This window comes from Erpetoichthys calabaricus, chromosome 8 (assembly GCF_900747795.2).
Source record: "Erpetoichthys calabaricus chromosome 8, fErpCal1.3, whole genome shotgun sequence".
Lineage (NCBI taxonomy): Eukaryota > Metazoa > Chordata > Cladistia > Polypteriformes > Polypteridae > Erpetoichthys > Erpetoichthys calabaricus.
In genome coordinates this window covers 116,006,131-116,028,827 of record NC_041401.2, presented here as the reverse complement: position 1 = coordinate 116,028,827, position 22,697 = coordinate 116,006,131, and the positions used below count along the sequence as shown (strand labels likewise).

At 37.6% G+C, this 22,697-nt stretch overlaps 1 protein-coding gene across 1 annotated transcript in view; it reads right to left on the bottom strand.

Moving 5' to 3' along the window:
• Nucleotides 1-22,697, bottom strand: part of nphp4 (nephronophthisis 4) — a 735,573-nt gene that overhangs the window by 579,165 nt on the left and 133,711 nt on the right. The window contains exon 3 of the mRNA XM_051931213.1: nucleotides 9,661-9,839. Within this exon, the coding sequence (XP_051787173.1) occupies nucleotides 9,661-9,839 (179 nt within the window). The remainder of the gene's footprint in view (nucleotides 1-9,660; nucleotides 9,840-22,697) is intronic.

Here is a 22,697-nt window from a genome sequence, read left to right as displayed (position 1 = left end):
AAAACTATGCAAAAAGAAATTAAGAAAATTGAATCTGCAATATGCCTTTCTAATGGGATAAAAATAACAGGCTAAGGTATTAAAATTGAAAACATATGATGGAGTAAGAGCAGTTGTGTGGCTACTGGGGAAAATACCTAGAGGGGTTATATCAGAAGTTCTCATTATGTGTATCAGTTGAGTGTACCAAATAAACCCTTTCAGATTACAAGGTTGCTATAGCTAAGAGATTCCAAACCTGGAAGGATGGAAAAAAGGAGTGATAGTTTATCTGTTTTGGGATGTTTTTTCAATAAAGTGCAACCATCAAAAGTATTTTTAGGTTGTATTAGTTATACAGTTGGAGAATACAATATGAGCCACCTCCATTACAATGTCTTAAATGCCGAAGTTTTGGACAGATGTCAGGTTAATGTAAAAGAAATATGAGATGTGCAAAATGTGGTGGTAATCATGAATATGAGAAAAGTGAAGAAAGGTCTTCAGATCACATGTTGTAACTGTAGAGGAGCACATAGTACTAGTTATTTAGGATGTCCAGTATTACAAAAATCACGTGAAGTACAAGGAATTAAAAAGACATATGTTATTCAGGGGCAATTAAAAGTGTGTACTCTTTTGCCAAACAACGTCAAGAAAATGTGGATGGATTGAAACTTAAGGATGGAAGAATTCCATATATAAACATGAACATGGAGAATGAGAAAAGTAAACAGTTAAAAAGATAGATTTTCTTGTTTTTATGATAACAGTAGTAAATGAGGCTATTCAGGTGAAACATAAATCAGATTGACTGAAAATTATAGTGGATGCTGCAGCAAGATATTTAGGAACGTTTGAAATTACTTTGGAATACATGAATTGTTCTAAAGAGAAAGGGATAACAGAAAGGGAAGTGGGATAACAGTGAATGCTTCAGAGCTATAAACAAATGTACTATGGAATTTAGAAACAAATTCACAGTACTGTATTGGAATGCCAGAAGTTTATTGGCAAATGGGCAAGAATTTAAAACATATTTTAGACTTACAAATTTCTGAGGATGTTATTTACATTCAAGAGACATGGCTACACAGATATTTATTTTTTAAAATTCTAGGTATGGAGCATTAAGATGCAAAAGAACACAAGGTGTATATGCTATTTTTGTAAAAGAAAATCTAGTATTTAGATATTTTTTCACTCTAAAAGAGATTGAATGTGCAGCAGCTGAAATTTGGACTCAAAAAACAGGTATAAACATTGTGAATTTTTATAATCCATGTCAAAGACTAACATCTGATGGTTAACCAATAAGGAATTTTACATGTAAAATGGTAATGTGTGGTGATTTTAATTCACACAGCAGATGTGGAGTAATATAGCCACTGATATTAATTTGAAAGCTGTGGAAGAATTTCTAGAACAACATTTACTGGTTTGTTTTAATGATGAGAAGAAAACTAGGGTGGATTTAGCAAAAGAAGAAGCACTTTGTTTGAACTTGATGTTTGTTTCAACAGCCCTGCTGGTGTCTGTGAATAACACTGCAGATGATTGCATTGTGAGTAATCATTTTCCAGTTCTTTGTAAATGTGGGGCAGGTATTTATCAACAGTAATGGGGATGTAGTAGTAAATGGTGTTTTAAAAAGAGGGACTGGGTGAAATTTTATAATATATGTGATGAATTATGCCCCCAGATATCCCAGCATGGACCTGAAGAGATAATCTATAAAAAAGTAACTGCATTATTAACTTTAGAAGCAGTTTGAGCAACCCCAGTTCTGTCAAGGAAAAGTCGGAAGAAATATGTTCCCTGGTGGACTGTAGAATGTATGCAAGCAATTAGAGATAGGAAATGTGCATTTAAATTTCTGAAACGTAATTTAACTTTGGATGCCTTAGTAGATGATCAGAGATAAAAAGCTACAGTGAGAAAAGTAATAAAGAAACCAAAGAGGGAATCATGGATGAGTTTCTGTTTATCAATTGGAAGAGAGACGGATATAGATATAGTTTGGAGAATGCTGAAAAGAATGAATGGGATTGTTTTAAATGAATCTCGGTGTTAGTAGAAAATGGGTCAGTGGCATATACTGCTAAATAAAAAGCTGAATGTTCAGGGAAAGCCTTCTTATAAACACAGTCTTGATACTACTGGAGATGACATATACATATTAAAAGATGTCAGCAAATGAGAAGGGAGAACAGAAATATTTGTGAAAAATGAAGTACTTTTAAGAATGTGTTAGATGATCAAATCACATTATTTGAACTCAAACTTCCAATTAATAATACTAAACTACAGCTTCTGGATAATATATAACTTCATATCAAATGGTTAAACATTTCCCAGATGCAGTGTTAGTTCTGCTATTAGGAATGTATAATGAAATAAGGATGCATGGTTTTCTTCCTAAAAGGCAATACTACTGCAGTTTATTAAACATGGAAAAAGCCCTTCACATGCAAATAACTATAGGCCCACTGCCCTTAAATGTGTTTTATATAAACCAATGGAAAGAATGATAGTTGCTAGAATGACACATTATATAGAAAAGAAAGGATTAATGGGTTCTTACCAATATTGTTTTCAGAAGGGAATATCCAGAATTTAATGCATTAAAGTAACTGGAGAATGGTGTAAGAAAATAATTTATAGCAAAAGATTTGCTGGTGGAAGTTTTTTCTAGATATAGTGAAATTTTTTCACACACTATACACGTAGGGTCTGTTAAATAAATTGGTTAGAAAGGATATTGTGGGTATAATAATATAATTATTACATAGTATAGTTAGTATATAATTGAATATTGGATTTTTTTTTTACATGGTCCTTCATTTAGAGTTGTGGGGTGACTTTCATACGAGTTTGCAGCAGAAAATGGAACACCACAGGGCATAGCCATCGGCCCTTTATTGTTTAAAATTATGATTAATGATATATTTGAACCATTTGGTGCAGAACTAGGTGTGCTGTTATATGAAGATGATAGGCCTCGTGGAAAAGAATTTGAAATGTTTAGTATGTAGTACTGGTTGTTTTGACAATGGTTGTCTTTAATTTTATTGGCAGACATTAACTAATGTTCCCATGTTTAAATATCTAGGCATATGGTTTGATAGAAGACTGACCTGGAGGACTCGTATATTTAGTTGATAAATGTAAATGGTCCAAAAATCTAATATTTTCTATGGCAGGATACAAATGGGGATTCACAACAGAAGTAACAAAGAAATAAGAATATTCAGTATTTGCTCCCGCAATATTATTTATATGTACTAGGGGGCTTCGCCTCCTGCTCGCTTCGTTCGCCAACCCCCGTGTTTGGTTTTCCGGATGCTCACTTTTAAGATTTTTTTTTTTTTCTTGGAATTGTTCCTGTTTCATTAGTTTCACTTTTATTTCAGAACTTCTGTAAAAACAATATTTGTAATCTTGCGAGTCCCAATATGTTGAATCTTTTTAATGAGGTCAGGATAGGTTTCTCTGTTTGGAATCTCAGCACAGACAAAACGATCTACATCATCAGCAGTTAATAATTTTTTTTTTTTTACAAGGTAATCAATAAATGCATGTGCGGTAAACTCCGTTTTTGAAATTCTCAAGATTCTTTATTTGTCACATGCATAGTTATACAGAACAACACGCAGTGAAATGCATCCTGATCTGCTTATCAAAAACTGTGCAAAGTTAGAAGAATATTAGATTAAGAAAAAGTCATAGATTGAAAGATAACAGTATAGTAGAACATAATAAATAAGTAAAATTATATGAATAAAGTAGAATTAAGTGTTAAGGTGCAATAGTGTAGTGATTATTGTGCAAAACCAAAGTTAGACTGGTGCATAGTTAAATGAGGCAGTTTGTTTGTTTGCGCTACTGCGATCTTTATTTTTTTTTTTTATATTTTCTAATTTTCCTACTTTCATATCCTTTAACTTTCTCCACATGTGTATAGCGCCAACGGTTTTTTTTTTTTTTGAGCCTTTCTAATTTCACTGGTTTCATAGTCTCTAACCTGCTCTGCATGTGTTTAGCGCCAACGTTTATAAACGTCTTTATGAAGTTCTACTTTGTCTTTTACTCATTGTCTTTTAATTCTGAGCCGGACTGGATGTGCTTTTTTTTCAATTCCACTTGTTCCGGGCAGATAATTACTTTTCTTATTTTCTGAATTTGCACCTTGATTATTCTTTTTTGCTCTTTTTTCTCTCCAACGCATTTGAGTCTCTTTTCTCAGAGCTGCTTTCTTCTTCGCTTAGATGTCGACATTTCATTTACAACGTACTGTCCTTAGACGCTTTATACGCACTGAGAACCCTGGATCTGTGTATGCTCAAATCCTTCACAAGACTGAATGTTTTGCTGCCTATTGTCCTATTTGATAGATTATAAGTAGGGCATGTCTTGCAAGAATCTCATGTTCTACGTCATCGCGAGATGGTCCTGGGTCTCTTTTCCCTGCACTTTTCTTTCTTCTTTGTTTAGTCGTCGACGTTTAATTTCTACCCTATTCATTTAATTTCTACCTTATTCATTTCTACTGTATTGACCTTATACACTTTATATGCACTGAGAGCCCTGGGCCTGTGTGTGCTGCATGACTGCCTTTACACTACTGATTTGTTTTTTTTTTGATATTGCTTGTAAGTAGGGCGTGTCTTGCAAGACTCTCGTTCTTTGTTCCCGTGAGATGCAGGTCTTTTAAATGTCTTCCGAGAAAATCACGTATCGTAGACTTGCTTTTTGCTTTCCAGGACAGGATTTCTTTTTATAATAGAGAGACAAATATATAGAGATTGGTCAAAAGATGAAGTCAGTGGCAGTCTTACTCCTGGGTGCTGTGCAGACAACAGCCTTTTTACAGTTCCGTATTTTTCTCAACTTATTTACTAGTCTAGTCTTATGTCTACAACACACTCTGCAAATGGGAACTAACAATGGAAATGATTCATTCTATAACCAATACTTTATTTATTACTAACTCCAGTCCTGCAGTTATAATATGTGGTAACCTCAACCATTTGACTTTAGAACAAGCAATGACAAATTTCAAGGAAATAACAATTTGGACCTACTGTATTCAAATGTTAAAGATGCCTTTAAGTGTAATCCACTGGCTCCATTAGGCAAATCTGACCACAACTAGATTCATCATATTCTCAGCTACAAGCCTATTATTAGATGGCAACTTATTACCACCAGAAAAGTGAAGAAATGAATCTGAATGACTACTTCCAAATAGCAGACTGGGAAATGATGTGTGAGTCACAAGGGGGCAATATTGAGGGACTCAGTTACTGCATCAAAGGCTATATTAACTTCCGTGTTGACACAGTGGTACCCACAAAGACAGTGTGTTGCTTTCCAAACAGCAAGCCCTGGATTACTAAGGAGCTAAAAGGTCTCCTGAATAAGAAAAAGAGAGCATTCAAATCCAGTGACTAACAGGCTCTGAAGGACAATACAGTGTGTGCTAAAGAAAAAGCTGAGTGAAAGAAAGGAAGCTTACAAACTCACTGAGAATAACATGAAGGATGTCTAGAATGGACTGGTTATAATTACTGGACTCACACAATCCAGGGTTCTGGTACTAGAAAGGGATCTGGACAAAGCCCTCTCACTACCACCAGACTCGTTACACCATTTCTACTACCTCAACAACTGGAATGACCAGTGACAAATCTATCTCTAACCATCAGTGTGGACTATCCATAACTGAAGACCAAGTAAGGAGACAATTGAGGAAGCTGCACACAGGAAAAGCTGTCAGACCAGATGCAGTTGTTACCGGCCTCAGGCCTAGGGGAACTTGGGTCAGGTACAAGCCACTGTTGCTACAGGATGTAGGCACAGCAATATAGTGAAAGAGAATAAAAGAAGCAGGCAGCAGTCACAAGTCCCAGACCATACTTCTCTGTTTTTTTTTATTCTCCATTCCCCAGAAATATAGAAATGCTTCAATTTCTGCATAGATCAACATGACAATCAGTGAAACAATGGTGCAAGGCAATTTCCTCCGCAGAGCAAATAGTGTAAACACATTTACTTTGGTTCAACAATGGTATTGTGGCCAGCTATCAAAAAGTACTTGATTAGAAACCAGTACCCCAGAACTCATCAATTTTCAAAGGAAGCAGATAGTTCGGTATCACCACATTGTGTGTGGATGAGATACTTAGTCAAAGCAGTCTAACTATTGAGCAAGGCAGGTAAATATTTATGTCCTGTAGATAGCCATCAACAATAACCTGTAGCAGAATTTTCCAGAAATTCTGCCTTTTCTTTAAAACACTGGTTTATAGCCCATTACACCAAACAACACACAGAAATGTCATTTTCTTTAGAATGCTGAATTCTAGCCCATTACATTCTCCCCTACTTTTTTTGAGATGTCTCCTGACATCTTGCTGTAAAGGCTCGGCCTTTGATTCAGTGTCTATTGTGTCTCAACCAATGGTCTTAGGTAATAATCAAATCCTGGGTATGCTGGATGCAGTATTGCATGGCTTGGTTACAGATACATAGGATTCTGTATAACTGCATGGACACCAGGATTCCAAGGCTGGTATGATGGCTGCCCCAGTCTGTGGTATGTGAATACTTCTCTGGGTCTGACAGGGCAAGCGGATCTTCTTAAAGTGTCCCCTTCTCTGTCACTCTGGTGTTCTGTTGCTAGGTCTTCTTGACCATTTGTGGGTTTCACTGCTTCATCAATATTTCCCACCTGGGGTTCAGCAACACTGGTCTCCATTTCCAGTCCTTGTTCGCTTGATGTTCCTTGCAAAGGATTTCTGTCAGGTTGTCGTGGTTCTCGTGGTTCAGGGTAGAACTCTCGGGCCTTGGTTCTGAGCCTGGAGCGTGACTCAGGTTCTGTGACCTCAGATCTGACATGCGCAGAAAAGCGTGGCAAGTGAAGGGGACCACATGAGGTTTCAGCTTCCTCATCAGAGTGATCAGACTCTGAGTGCGGTGTCTCACTATTTGTTCTTGCTGGTCTCTGCCTTTTCCTTTTCACTGTGTTTGATTTAGTGTCTCTTTCAATAGGTAAGTCATTGACAGTTCTTAGACAGGTGTGTTGGGTTGTGGGAACCTCAGTCTGAGAGGACCTGTTACTCCTGTTTCCCGATTCCTGCCTCTTGGTACAGCCAACTGCTCTGTGTCCCATCTGACCGCAGTGGAAACAGTGGGGGCACAATACTTTTCCCTGCTGGATAAATCCTCTGCATCTTTCTTTGGGACTACCCCTTGTTACCTGAGTGTCTAGTTATGGACGTGCATGGACGGCTCTCCAACTATTGGTATCAGTATATTTCACAATATTTTCAAAAGTTTCTGCTAGTTCTGACATTTGAGCTATTAATTGCTTCACAGTCTTTTCAAAATTTCTTTCTAACACAGACACTTGAGCTGTTAGCTGCTCAATAGTTGTACTTTGAGCGTGAAGTGCATGGATAGCTGTCAGATTATCATTATCATTAAGTTTCACAATCTTTTCAAATTTCTTTGCTAGTTCAGACACGTGAGCTGTTAACTGCTTAACAGCTGTACTGTCCACTTGCATCCTATCATTTGCCTGACTCACTTTAGTCTGATCAGCCTGTGTATCATCTTTTGCCTCTACTGAATTTACAGTGACTGACCTATGTTTAGTCAGTGGGTTGAGATGCTTTATTCTCTCTGCTTCTTCCCTGGTGGATCTAGTTATCTGCTCTAGAATTACAACATCAGTCACCTTCGGGGCAGTGAGAAATGGTTTTATGTCTTGTCTGATGTTGTTATTTTTCTCATTCAACCCTTGATAAAGCGTATGAAGGAATATGAAGGAATTCAGCTGTCATATCTGAATGTGAGGCAGAAAAGAAGCAACATCAGTAAGTCTTACCACTTGATCTGCAGTGATATGAGTAAGGCGTCCTTTCCCCAAGACCCCAGAATTCCTCCTATTTTCAAAGTTTGTGCCAAGATGTTTAGCTTGGCTCAAATGAGTATCTTGATCCAGTCCTGTGGTGATGAAATCTGTACAATTCTTACTCTTAGCAGTGGTGAAATCCTTTCCGGTTAGGAGTTGTGAAATCATATGCTGGAGGTCAAGTAGGTGTGACATGCCTTTGTCCTCCAAATTTCTCAACTTATCACCCTTAACATAATCAAAAAGGAAATAATAAAGTTCTTGTTCACCTAGTTGTGACAGTTCTACAGTTTCATCCCCTTCTCCATCTTCTATACTTGCAGCCAGAAGGCGGAGTTGATTGTAATCCAGCAATATTAATTTCCTGTGGATATCCCAGATCAGCATCTTGTGTGGTCCGAATGTTGCCATCTCCCTTCTGTACCTGAAAGCTGGGCTATCTGAATGACACACTTAAAGGAGTGCTCCCTGAAGCTTCACAACAGGAATTCCCAGGCGTAGTGATGATTGTCTTCACAACAGGGTGCTGATCCCGGACGAGCCCCCAATTGTTACTGGCCTCAGGCCTAGGGGAACCTGGGCCAGGTACAAGCCACTGTTGCTACAGGGTGTAGCCACAGCGATATGGTGAAAGAGCATAAAAGAAGCAGGCAGCAGTCACAAGTCCCAGACCATAATTCTCTGTTCTTTTTTATTCTCCTTTACTCAGAAATATAGAAATGCTTCAATTTCTGCATAGATCAACATGGCAATCAGTGAAACAATGGTGCAAGGCAATTTCCTCCGCAGAACAAATAGTGTAAACACATTTACTTTGGTTCAACAATGGTACTGTGGCCAGCTATCAAAAAGTACTTGATTAGAAACCAATGTCCCCAGAGCTCGTTAATTTTTAAAGGAAGCAGACAGTTCGGTATCACCACATTGTGTGTGGATGAGATACTTAAAGCAGTCTGACTATCTAGCAAGGCAGGTAAATCTTTATGTCCTATAGATAGCCATCAACAATAACCTGTAACAGAATTTTCCAGAAATTCTGCCTTTTCTTTAAAACACTGGTTTATAGCCCATTACACTAAGCAAATAACAGAAATGTAATTTTCTTTAAGATACGGAATTCCAGTTTTCCTGGACCAGGCCTGCCTTGCGTGAGATCTGTTCTGTGGTCTTTTTGGAGGCCTCACTCCTTCGCTATTTTGTGCAGTCAAATTCCTAACACTAAATAAGACGCTTGCCCATCACAGGGCACCAGCTTAGAGTTGCTAGTAACACACATATCTTTGGGTTGAAGGAGAAAACCAGTAGGAACCCGTACTGATATAGGAAGGAGAGAACGCCTGAACACTTCACAAAGTAAGTGCCCAAACTCAAAAAGTAATAAACTGGAGGGAAAAAAAACAGCTACTGTTAATGGGTTGAGAAGACTTGCACAATCATCTCTAAACCTGAAAAATAACAGGTATAGTTGACGACTCAATTAATAAAGAGACAAATATGCAGTAAAAGATAATCTTATGCTGTCAGTTGCTTTCCTGATGCACAGGGCATAGATTAACACTTAGCCAGAACTGGCAAGGATCACATCAGAGCATATAATAAAAGTAAGGGTAGACTGCCAATTCAATTTATATTGGTATATTAATCACATGGGTGGTCCTGTGATGCTTATCAAGAAAAGCTATGTAGAAAATTAGGAAGTCTGGTAACCTATTGAAAGTATATAATGACTGAGGACAATTAATAATTTAAAATAATTATGAAACCTTTTCTCCTGCTTGATCATCCCAGGCTGGGTTGAATCTGACTGTCCAGGAAAGAGACGGACAATCCCAAAACCACATGATATGGTCTGCTCGGATGAACCCTTCTTTTGTGCCAAAGCCGCAACCTCCACAACAGCAACAATGTTTGGATGATTGAGAGAGGTGTGAAAATAAATGGCCTGTAAAAAAAAAAAAAAAAAAAAAAAATTCAAAAAGAGAAACAAAAAATGAATCAAAACAATAATGTAATGATCATGTGAAATGTAATGCTAAAAATAGTAAAGAACATACTGTAGACCTCTTTCTGCACTGGGATATATTATTTCTTTAAACATTCAGTACTAGTCAGCATTAAAGGGGGAAAAATGAGCAAGACAATACATGGAAGAATATATAAATTAAAATGAACATTGCAGTTAAAAAACATTTTCCTTTACATAAAATATTAATTTATGCTGTACATATTCAACCATTACATACATAACTAAAATTACACAAGCAGTGTGTAGTTTGATAAAGGTTTGATTATCTAGTGTATTATGTATCGCTGCAATTAAACCATGGCAATTACAACTAGGTGAAATCATTTTCGCCATATTAAGTATTATTTACTTTTTATTATAAATTTTTTTATGCTTCAATCACTAAATTCATCTAAGCCAGTTTATTTTGGCACACAAAAGAAAAAAGACAATTGATTTAAGTAATTATGGGGTATTTGCAATAACACGCATATTTGCAAGTGAAGCTTTATCATTTCCTGATTTTATTATTTCGAGAAAAAAAAAATAGAATGAACACTGCCTGACCCTGAATATGGGTAGCTTTTTAAGATTTGGAATGCGTATTGAGAAATCAAAGCATTTATTGCTTGTTAAAATGTTCTATATATCATTTGAAACAGAAATAAACATGAAACAAAATCAGCAGTTATTTGACAAGAGAAAACTGGACAACTAAAACACCAGCCTAAACCATTTTTACTAGAAAGCCTGATGCAGAAGTGTAAATACATCCTGCCAATTTGTGTTGTAATTTGTTACCCAGGAAAGATGAAAAGAAGGTAGCATCCTAACTTTGTCTTGTGTTGAACATTTGCTACTTTTATTAGATCATTAATATATTATTTATCTTTCAGTTCATTTGTCTGCCAGTATCACAGGGTGCCAGTCTTAACAGTATTTGTTATAGGTAGGAATCAATGCTGGAAGAGATGCCATCTCGTGTATACACTTACACTCTTCAATATCGGGCCATTTTAAAGTCACACACATCTTTGCAATGTTTGAAAAATCTAGAGTAGCATAAGAAAAGTCACAAAAGCCTCAGAAAACAAACAAATGCCACACAGGCAGAGAACAAGTTAGGGACAAGTTAGGGACTACACTGAATAAATATTGATTGCCATTGTGACACCCTATATTTCTTTGTTTGGTAATGTACCCACATTTACAAAAAAAAAAAAATCACAAGTAAAATAGTTGTAGTATTTAAAGCAAGGATATTTTGGTATTAATTTGAGAAATGAATACTTATGACAAAAAGTCAAAATGATTCTGAAATTCTCCAAAAACCAGCATTATGCAAGATTTGCATAAGTAGTTTCAAAGAAATTGATTACATGTTAAAATACATTCTGAAATCTTAAATATGAACTAAGAGTGTCAAAGAACCATGTGACCTATTAACCACCAGAACATTACAAGAAAAGTTAAACATGATAAAATAAGCATTGCTGCTTGGCACAAGTAATCATATAATATGCCAGAATTTCCATCTCTCATGCCTAACATAACTTAGAAGACTAGAAAAGTAGATACATTGAGATTATAATCATCATATAGAACACCAACAGGAAATCATCCTTAACAGTGTCCATAAAATTTACCAAAATATAGAAAATTACTCTGTACCTGAAAGCCCTCCAAGCAAAGAAAATATAACAGTGGCAATGAATCGATACATTGTGCTCTCAGATTGTTGTTTCAAAGCCTCTAAAGCAGTTAGCAGATGCATGTGTATGCCACAAAGTAAATTTAAAAAACAGTGTAAAATAAAGTTGGAACTACATGGGCAGAATACAACACTGGACATCTCTATTTAAAACTGTAAGAACAATACTTAATCCAGGACTGGTGAAAAGCCATTGGATTTAATTTCCTCAGACATCATTTATTCTGTGCATGGTGAAAATGTGTCAGGCTCTGCCCTATTTCTCTCAGTGCAGACAAGCATGCAGTTACTGGAATTCATCAATGTGGGAAATTAAACAGCAACTTACACTGACACACTTCTCCTGAATCAAAAGCCATCATTCAAGGGTGAATATTGAGTCATGTTCATGGATATATATTTTAAAGGCAAGGTAAGAAAAAAAAAATCAAATAAATAAATAAATAAAGCAAACTATTGCAAAATGCAAAAGAGTTTATAATAAACACTTAAAGGTATTCAAATGTTTTAAATGACTTTTCTTTTCTGTTCCATCCCAGCTAAAACGCAATTAAACTCATGTAATTCTGAGACATCACCTTAACTTACTTATTAACTGATGAAACCCAAGAGTATTTATGGTTTAACCCAAGCAAACGTATGTTATGAACCGATTTATTTATGCAAAACAGTGCTTAAATTGTACATTCAGGCTCAAATAAATGTCACTTAAAACAGACACAATTCAACTGCTCCATGTCATGAGATGCCACATTGTCACACAATTTTCCATCATTTTTTTCCAAGTGTTCTTTTTCATATTGTATTCCTTGCAGTTCCACAACCAACCAAACACCAATTGACAATTTTGCTTTATGTAAAAACCCAGTAAAATAATTTGTAAGACTACCTGGGTTGAAATCTTACCATTTTTCTTTCTGAACAGGGCCCCAATGCATATTATAGAAGTTTATTCCCACCAAAAGAAAGACTTTTTAGTTGTGTTATTTGTAGGGCTGTAACTAATGATTATTTTGGTAGTCGACTAATCGTTCAATTTTTTTTTTCCTGATTAGTCACGATTATTTCATGCCTGAATATTTTGATGCCTGCGACCTGAAGTTGCACATCCTGTTCTGGGCTCCAATGTATGTCTTACCTCATCTGCTCACATCTGTCCACCTGTGAATGTCACTCTGATGTCTCTGCATTAACACGATTAAAATTAATAATAATCAAATTAAAATAACAACCAGTGAAACATATGAATTTGAAAATAATCAGATGTTTTATATTAGTGTGACCATCACAATAAAAAAGAAATACATTAAACAATACAAACTAAAGTGCACATAGTCTTTAAACAAAAAAAGTGCATTTAACTTAACCAAAAATGGCCACTGGTGTGTCTTAAAGTCCAAAAGTTTAAATAAAGCTTTAATTCAAATAAAATAAAACAATAATGTACAGTTTATAAAAGATTCAGTTCATATATTCCTGATTGCAATGCAGGAACATGAGCATTTTCGACATGCTCTGGTGTGAGGCTGGCTCTCTTATTTGAGACAATGTTCCCAGCTGCTGAGAAGAGACGCTCAGAGGGAGTAGAGGTAGCAGGAATACATAAGAATGATTTTGCAGACAGAGAAAGATGTTTTAATCATCAAACTCTGAAGGAAAAGTGTTGTAGTATATCACAACATGTACTGTATTATGCCAAAATAAAAAAATAACGGACTAAAATATGTAACAAGCTAATTACAGATATACTCCAAAACACAGTTACCTAACGTTAATTAGAAATGGTTTACTATTCATATGAACTCAAATATTATACAAAAAAAGAAGAAAAAAACTAGGATGGCTCAGCTACTTCTATTCACTCCATTACTATAGCTCCAAACACGTTAGTAAACATAACTGAAATTATATTCACTTAACTCTTAAAACGCCGGAACCGGCTGGAGTCGGCTTCCAGTGCAATTTGGAAGCACGCCGAAGCCGAGTGCATTCAGCAACGTCATTCATTGAACTCCGCAACCGGCTAAAGTTGTTTCTCAGTACAATTCGCCAGCACGCCGGAGCTGAGTATATTTGGCGATGTATATTCGTTGAATGTTGCAACCGGATATAGTCGTGTCTAAGTCTAATTTGCCAGCATATTCGGCGACATACATTCATTGAACCTCACAACTGCTATATTTGTTTCACAGAGCAATTTGCCAGCATGCCGGAGCTGATCAGTCAGTGCCGTATATTTGTTGAGCAGCCAGCTCACGACCACTGCCACCACTGTCTCTGGGATTCATCCACTACCCTAGACAAGCCTGCAATCATCAGCGTTTACTTCTGTGTGTTTACGTGCATCCAGTTCAACCACGGTTGGCTCGGTGATTTACTGAATGTCATCAATGGCTTCAGTTGCACCTTGAACATATAATACAGTGATCCCTCGCTATATCGCGCTTCGCCTTTCGCAGCTTCACTCCATCGCGGATTTTATATGTAAGCATATTTAAATATATATCACGGATTTTTCGCTGCTTCGCGGGTTTCTGCGGACAATGGGTCTTTTAATTTCTGGTATATGCTTCCTCAGTTGGTTTGCCCCGTTGATTTCATACAAGGGACGCTATTGGCAGATGGCTGAGAAGCTACCCAACTTACTTTATCTCTCTCTCTTGCGCTGACTTTCTGTGATCCTGACGTAGGGGGTGTGAGCAGGGGGGCTGTTCACACACCTAGACGATATGGACGCTCGTCTAAAAATGCTGAAAGATTATCTTCACGTTGCTACCTTCTGTGTGCAGCTTTTAAGTATGCTGCACGGTGCTTCGCATACTTAAAAGCTCAAAGGGCACGTATTGATTTTTGACTTTGTTTCTTTCTCTCTCTCTCTCTCTCTCTCTCTCTCTCTCTCTCTCTCTCACTCTCTCTCCCTGCTCCTGACGGAGGGGGTGTGAGCTGCCGCCTTCAACAGCTTTGTACCGGCGGTGCTTCGCATACTTATGAGCCAAACAGCCCTATTGATTTGTTTGCTTTACTCTCTGTTTCCTTTGAAGAGGAAGATATGTTTGCATTCTTTTAATTGTGAGACAGAACTGTCATCTCTGTCTTGTCATGGAGCACAGTTTAAACTTTTGAAAAAGAGACAAATGTTTGTTTGCAGTGTTTGAATAACGTTCCTGTCTCTCTACAACCTCCTGTGTTTCTGCGCAAATCTGTGACCCAAGTATGACAATATAAAAATAACCATATAAACATATGGTTTCTACTTCGCGGATTTTGTTATTTCGCGGGTGGCTCTGGAACGCAACCCCCGCGATGGAGGAGGGATTACTGTAATTGATTATTGCAGTAGTTTTTTTTTATAGTTTTTACAGTTCATGTGCAGTGTGTAAAATGATCAGTGTTGCAGTAATTGTGATGCTCTTTGCATGAAAAAAAATGTGTTCCATTAAAATTTCACATTTTCTTTGTGAATTGTGACGTTTACTTAAAAAGTGTAGCTAAAAAGTATTTGGCGTCCTGGGGTGCATTAACCCCCAAGTATGTGTCGGTTTAAGGGTTAAGTATAATTGTCGAAACTTTGATATACACATTATAGTACAAACATCAATGTTAACACATGACACTAACTTTACTAGCTAAAACTTACCTCTCAAGAGACGACAGCATCACAGCTCCAGGATGCTTGTGTTTCAGATGCTCATGCATCGCGGTGGTGCTGCCGTGAAAAGAAAGCTCCGCTTTGCATAATCTGCATTCAATTTCTTTTATTTTTCGGTGAAGTGCTCCCACATTTCATAAAGTTTCTGTCTCATTTTTTTTTTCCATCTCCTTCCCCCTCCTCTATCCGACTCGCCATTGCAACCACATTTATTTTCCTCTACATTCTTCTTCTCCTCAGACGTTCATCTTCGTTGGTAGGACTGTGTGCAGTCTTGACAAACAATAACAAACGATACTGCCCCCAGACATTCATGCAGTGCATTGCAGTTACAAAAATCAATCTGGTTCTTTGTGACTGGAGCCTCTATTGAAGGTTCTGCTTATGACGCGTCGACAATTAAAAAATCCGCGTTGACGATTTTTTGTAGTCGACATTGTCGATTACGTCGACTAATCATTGCAGCCCTAGTTATTTGGCAAATGCATTACTTGCATTCAACCATCAACAATGCTTGTGTGTGTGTGTTACATCCTACCAACATGCAGAGAGGAACTCAATAAGGATGCAGAGGTCAATGCAGAAACAGATATAATATATCAAACATGCATAATGTTCATTCCCAAATCTAGGGATATTTAAAGTATCAGTTTTATTTTAGTTACTACAAATAATATTTTGAAAAGGAGGCAGTAGCACTAGCCACTGCATGTATGTCATGCTCTGTGCAATGGCACTTTTGCAAAAACTCTGACTCCAAGGCATCTGGAACCATAACCCAATGGATCAAGGAATTGACACAGAGACAAAAACTTATTACGTAAAAATAAATATCTGTCAATGACAACAATTAAAGTCCAGGTCATGCAATAAATTATTATTATATATTTAAAAAAAAACAAAGAAAACAACATACACTTCATCTGCAATGACACATTGCAAAATAAAAGTACAAAAAAAACTAACATGGAAAAGAAAACAATCCAATTCTGTCTCCTCTTTTCTTTAAAAATTGTTGCTCAAGGAAAGAAATGAAAAAAATAAAAAAAACTCTACGCAAAAGAAATAAAATCGACAGGTAGTTAACCAATCGCCCTAAATCTGCCTCCACTTTATACACCTATTCAGAGGTCTTATCTGCATGCACTGCTTTCCCTTCTCTCCAAGACAGCATTCAGAAGGTCATAAATGAAAAGACAATCTCTAGTGAATGCAGTGTCGTTTTATATCATTGTGGTATTTCTATGGTCAATCCATGCAGACGCTTTTGCAGTCCCTACCAATGGGATCACCTATTGCCACATTTGCGATGCTGTATACTTCAATCTGGAAAGAACTCTCTAGATCATGGGGCTCACACTCACATGCATGTATTCAATGCTTTCAATCAGATAACATTCCTGAACTTTCTCAGGGCCTTTAACTTAAATACAGCTTCAAAACCTTGCATACAGGCTTTCCCCATGCTGTCAACTAAACTGGCACCTTTATCTGTGCTGCACTGCACTTCATGGACATAACACTTGGATTGTAGAGTTTTTATTCTAGGGGCGTGCGCGTTGTTCTGCAGGCCTGCTGTATGACCTTGATCAGCTTTCCAGTCATTTCTTCCTAGATCATCACTACCCCTCCACATACCACCCAGGTAAGTGCACTTTAACTATTTAAAGAAAGAAAGGAGAAGCTATAAATAGTTACGTTTCTCAACAAAAATTAAACCATGTGACACAGCCAGTCAAAATGGACTATATTTTAAAGCTCAATCAATAAATGGTTTTTATTCTTTTAGTTATATTGATATTGTACTAGATTTAAATTATATACTCTGTTTTTTAAAATCCAAAAATTGATCAATTCACTACTGACTTGCATACAACAAGCATATTTTGCATCATTTTCATCGCAGCAACATTTCATATGATTCAGTCAGTAAATAAAATGTGATGTAGATTTTATCAGTGCCCTGGGGTTCTATATTTTGCGTGCCTTACTGCTTCATACATGTTGAAACCACTGTATTTGTGTAATAAAAGTTGTTATAGAGCAGAACTGCATGTTGATGCAATGCCATTGGTTGCATACATGCAAGGAAGTTATACTTTGAAAAAAAAAAATTTCAAAACAAAATATTGAATTTGTTACAGGATTCATGCACACTCATTTATAGCAGTTAAACCACACAAAATCAAACAATGTGACCAAGCCAGAAACAAAATCTGCCTCCATTTTGTTATTCTATGTCATTTGTTCTGTTGTCTGTCTACTTCATTCATTGTTTATTGCCAATATTAGGATCCAAATAAAGAAAAAAATGAATTAAAAGTAAAACAAAAAAAGAACTAAGATCTTAGAACAAGAAAGATTTCTACATTTGGAATAAACGCACATCTAACAAATAATACTCTTTTCTAAACGCAGAATAGGGTAAGAAAAAAGACAAGCTAACTAGAAAACAATTAGAGGTAAAATTGCTCAGATTGTGAAAATGGTTAAAACAAAAATCTATAGCCAGGGATTGAGATGGGAAACTACCGGCCCAAGCAAACCAGCTATTTTTCTTTGTTTTTAATTTTATAGGCACTATCTGGCAAATACCAATAGTTAAAAAAAAAAATGACATAATATATATTTTGTGTTGTTCAACATACCTTATTTCTAATTTTTGACTAGATAAACTCCTGTAATAAAAAGGCACAATTTCATATAAGACACAGGTTCTAAATTCAACTACCCACTCAGTTGTGTAAGTGTTTTGTGGCTGAAATAAGATGGGAACAACTCCTGATTTTCCTAATTTTCTACAAAGCGTTTTTGTAGTACAGACTGGAATTAGGCTCTTCTTCCATTCTTAAAGATTAAATTGAAATGCACAAAATTACATATCACACTGCCATTCTCTAAAATCTAGCAGTGCTGTGCTCCAGTCTCATCAATGAAACTCCATCGCACCTTGTTAACTTCTGGAGGACCTAACTTCAGTTTTCAGGTATTTCCTTTTATTGCAGTGACTCAAACCAGCTCAGTGCAGAGGTTGCCTCTAAGTGACTTTCCACACTGAAAGCCAGGTTGAACGAATTTGATTGATACTTTAAAGGCTCCATTACCCGCCTGTTGAGAGGTTGATTGCTCTGTGCAATCAAGCCCACTCACACACAAAAGATAAAGAAAAGAGGCTGTGCCATTAAAAAACATTTGCACTAAAATGTTTAGCCATCATCTCCTCGGATTTGTTGTAAAAGACAGACACTTCAAAAATTGACTTGGTTTTATGTAGAAAAAAGCCCATAAATGTAAGTGTCAGGTGCCTCTGTGATCATACTAACAAAGATCTTTGGAGAATGTGAGCTGTCAATTAGGATTGCATGTCTCTGGGAATGTTGGAAAAAACCCAGTATATCCAGAAGAAAACCCATGCAGACACAGGGAGTACAAATAAACTCTATTCAGACAATGACCAGTCATGGGATTTGAAACCAGGATGTTGGATACATGAGACAGTAGGGCTATCCACTGTGTTAATGTGCAGTATGCGAAGCACCGCGGCACAAAGCTGTTGAAGGCGGCAGCTCACACCCCCTCCGTCAGGAGCAGACAAAGAGAGAGAGAGAGAGAGAGATAGAGAGAGACAGAGTTTGTTTTTCAAGCACAAATCAATATGTGCCCTTCGAGCTTTTAAGTATGCAAAGCACCGTGCAGCATGTCGTTTCAGGAAGCAGCTGCACAAAAGGTAGCAACGTGAAGATAATCTTTCAGCATTTTTAGACGAGCATCCGTATCGTCTAGGTGTGCGAACAGCCCCCCTGCTCAATCCCCCTACGTCAGGATCAGAGAAAGTCAGCGCAAGAGAAAGAGAAAAGTAAGCTGGGTAGCTTCTCAGCCATCTGCCAATAGCGTCCCTTGTATGAAATCAACTGGGCAAACCAATTGAGGAAGCATGTACCAGAAATTAAAAGACCCATTGTCCGCAGAAACCCGCGAAGCAGCGAAAAATCCGCGATATATATTTAAATATGCTTACATATAAAATCCGCGATGGAGTGAAGCCGCGAAAGGCGAAGCGCGATATAGCGAGGGATTACTGTATTGCCGAAACTTCTGCATACCACTATAGAGACAAATCACTTCATTGAAGTGCATCTCTCTGCATTCATCCAGTTCTGAGAGGTAATGGTACCCATTATGCTCAAACATTTTTATAAATAGTTAAGCAGTTAATATCTGAAAACTGTATGAAAAACAGTGGAGTTTTTTAGGATTCTTTGCATTTACAATTTCTGGATTGTAAATTTGGCTTTGTTTACTCCTGGGTTGCCTTCTTAGGCATACCTTTTCTATCTTATTGATATTTTGTTATATTTAACTATTTTTTAGAGTAAGTATTCATTATCTTTCTAAGATCAAGACTTCTACATAGTTTCTCTCTCAATTGATCATTGAGCTTTCTAAATATAAAGGAGTGTTCTGTTGATAGGCTTTCCCCTTTTATTTCTATGTAGGCTGAAATTTTCATAAGGTATGGGGGGGGAAAGGCAATTTTTGAACAATGGACCTCAAGACTGGGCCTAGATTGTTAAGAGGTTTCTCCTCATTTACTGGCTTTTTGTGTCTAAATTGCACAACAATAGTGGTAAAATCATCAATGAGAGAGGGTTAAATCATATTTTTCAAGCAAACATCTACTACTTATATTGTTAATATTTGGATCATCATTTGATTGTGTAGCCACTTACGCAGGATACACTGCCATATTTCAAATTTGTTTATGTTGCAATAAACTTGTAACTCATTGAAAAGCAATAATGATATTTTCACATATCCAGGGGTGTCTTCATTTAAATAAATCAAATTCCCATGTTGTCTGGTCTCCTTCATCAGTTAAATATACGCAATCACGAATATATGCCAAGGCAAAGAGTGTGTCAAAGCTGGGTGAATCTGCTTTAATCAAAAATCCCACCTATGAAAAGCCACATACGGCGAAAGACTCATTACCATTGGATAGTTGATTTTCAGTCCTATATAATCATGTATAGTTATCTATAATTAGTCAATTTTACTATATGTCACAGCTGCGTGTAAAAGGCATGAAATATATTGTGTATACATCAGCTTATCTGTATGTATCTTTAAGTAAAAGCTGCTGTGACAGAGTATGTGGAATGTTTGGATGATGTGCAGTAAGACTTGAAATTTGCAATAGAGGGAAAAAAAGAAAACATATGGCTGAGGAAGTCTTAAAAAAGTTATAGAATGCTACAGATATAGAATCAGAAGAAGACCCTGAGTCACTGTTTTAACTATATTAAAAATTACAAATTTGCTTAAGGTCTTGATACTATGCTTGATTTGTAAGTACTGCTTATAGTAAAACTTTGAAGCGACAAGACAAAGTTCTACAGTTCAAGCATCACTGGGTTAATTATCATAATCAGAAGTGTTCTGCTGCATGTTATTTCTAGTGTTTGTAGTGTTTCTGAGCAGTGGTCTTCCAGTTTCAAGTTCTTAGCATACCAATGATGTACCATTACACTGCACCCCACTCCACCCTGTCCTCCACTCAATCAAATGTCACTGAATCACACCACACAAACTTTCACAGGGGACTGTGAAAATGTCACTGAATCATGCCACGCCACACCGCCGCTTGTAGTTTCCATCCTCCACAATCGAATCTCACTGTTCCACTTGAGTGTATCAGTTTTCGACCTACAAGCCAAAAATGTGTATGTGCCCTGTCCAGGATGTTTTCTGCCCTGCACTCAAGGCTGCCAGGAAAGTTATTGTCCCCAGCATTGGAAGAAGCTGGTATGGAAATGTATGTATATACTTTGTTTATTCCAGATGTGAAATGCAAGAATATCTTCTTCTTCTTTCGGCTGCTCCTGTTAGGGGTTGCCACAGCAGATCATCTTCTTCCATATCTTTCTGTCCTCTGCATCTTGCTCTGTTACACCCATTACCTGCATGTCCTCTCTCACCACATCCATAAACCTTCAATTAGGACTTCCACTTTTCCTCTTCCCTGGCAGCTCTATCCTTAGCATCCTTCTCCCAATATACCCAGCATCTCTCCTCTGCACATGTCCAAAGCAACGCAATCTCGCCTCTCTGACTTTGTCTCCCAACCGTCCACCTTAAGCTGACCCTCAAATGTACTCATTTCTAATCCTATCCATCCTCGTCACACCCAGTGCAAATCTTAGCATCTTTAACTCTGCTACCTCCTGCTCTGTCTCCTGCTTTCTGGTCAGTGTCACCGTCTCCAACCCATATAGCATAGCTGGTCTCACTACCATACTGCAGACCTTCCCTTTCACTCTTGCTGATACCCGTCTGTCACAAATTACTCCTGACACTCTTCTCCACATTCCACCCTGTCTGCACTGTCTTTTTCACCTCCCTTCCACAATCCCCATTACTCTGTACTGTTGACCCCAAGTATTTAAACTCATCCACCTTCGCCAACTCTACTCCCTGCATCCTCACCATTCCACTGACCTCCCTCTCATTTACACACATGTATTTTGTCTTGTTCCTACTGACCTTCATTCTTCTCCTCTCTAGAGCATATCTCCACCTCTCCAGGGTCTCCTCAACCTGCTCCCTACTATCGCTACAGATTACAATGTCATCAGCGAACATCATAGTCCACGGGGACTCCTGTCTAATCTCATCTGCCAACCTGTCCATCACCATTGCAAATAAGAAAGGGCTCAGAGCTGATCCCTGATGTAATCCCACCTCCAACTTGAATGCATCCGTCACTCCTACTACAGACCTCACCACTGTCACACTTCCCTCGTACATATCCTGTACAACTCTTATGTACTTCTCTGCCACTCCCAACTTCCTCATACAATACCACAGCTCCTCTCAAGGCACCCTGTCATATGCTTTCTCCAGGTCCACAAAGACGCAATGTAACTCCTTCTGGCCTTCTCTAAACTTCTCCACCTACATCCTCAGAGCAAACATTGCATCTGTGGTGCTCTTTCTTGGCATGAAATCATACTGCTGCTCACTAATCATCACTTCACTTCTTAACCTAGCTTCCACTACTCTTTCCCATAACTTCATGCTGTGACTCATCAATTTTATTCCCCTGTAGTTACTGTAGTCCTGCACATCCCGCTTACACTTAAATATCGGCACCAGTACACTTCTTCTCCACTCCTCAGGCATCCTCTCACTTTCCAAGATTCCATTAAACAATCTGGCTAAAAACTCCACTGCCATCTCTCCTAAACACCTCCATGCTTTCATAGGTATGTCATCTGGACCAACAGCCTTTCAATTTTTCATCCTCTTCATAGCTGTCCTTACTTCCTCCTTGCTAATCCGTTGCACTTCCTGATTCTCTATCTCCACATCATCCAACCTCGTCTCTCTCTCATTCTCTTCATTCATCAGCCTCTCAAAGTACTCTTTCCATCTG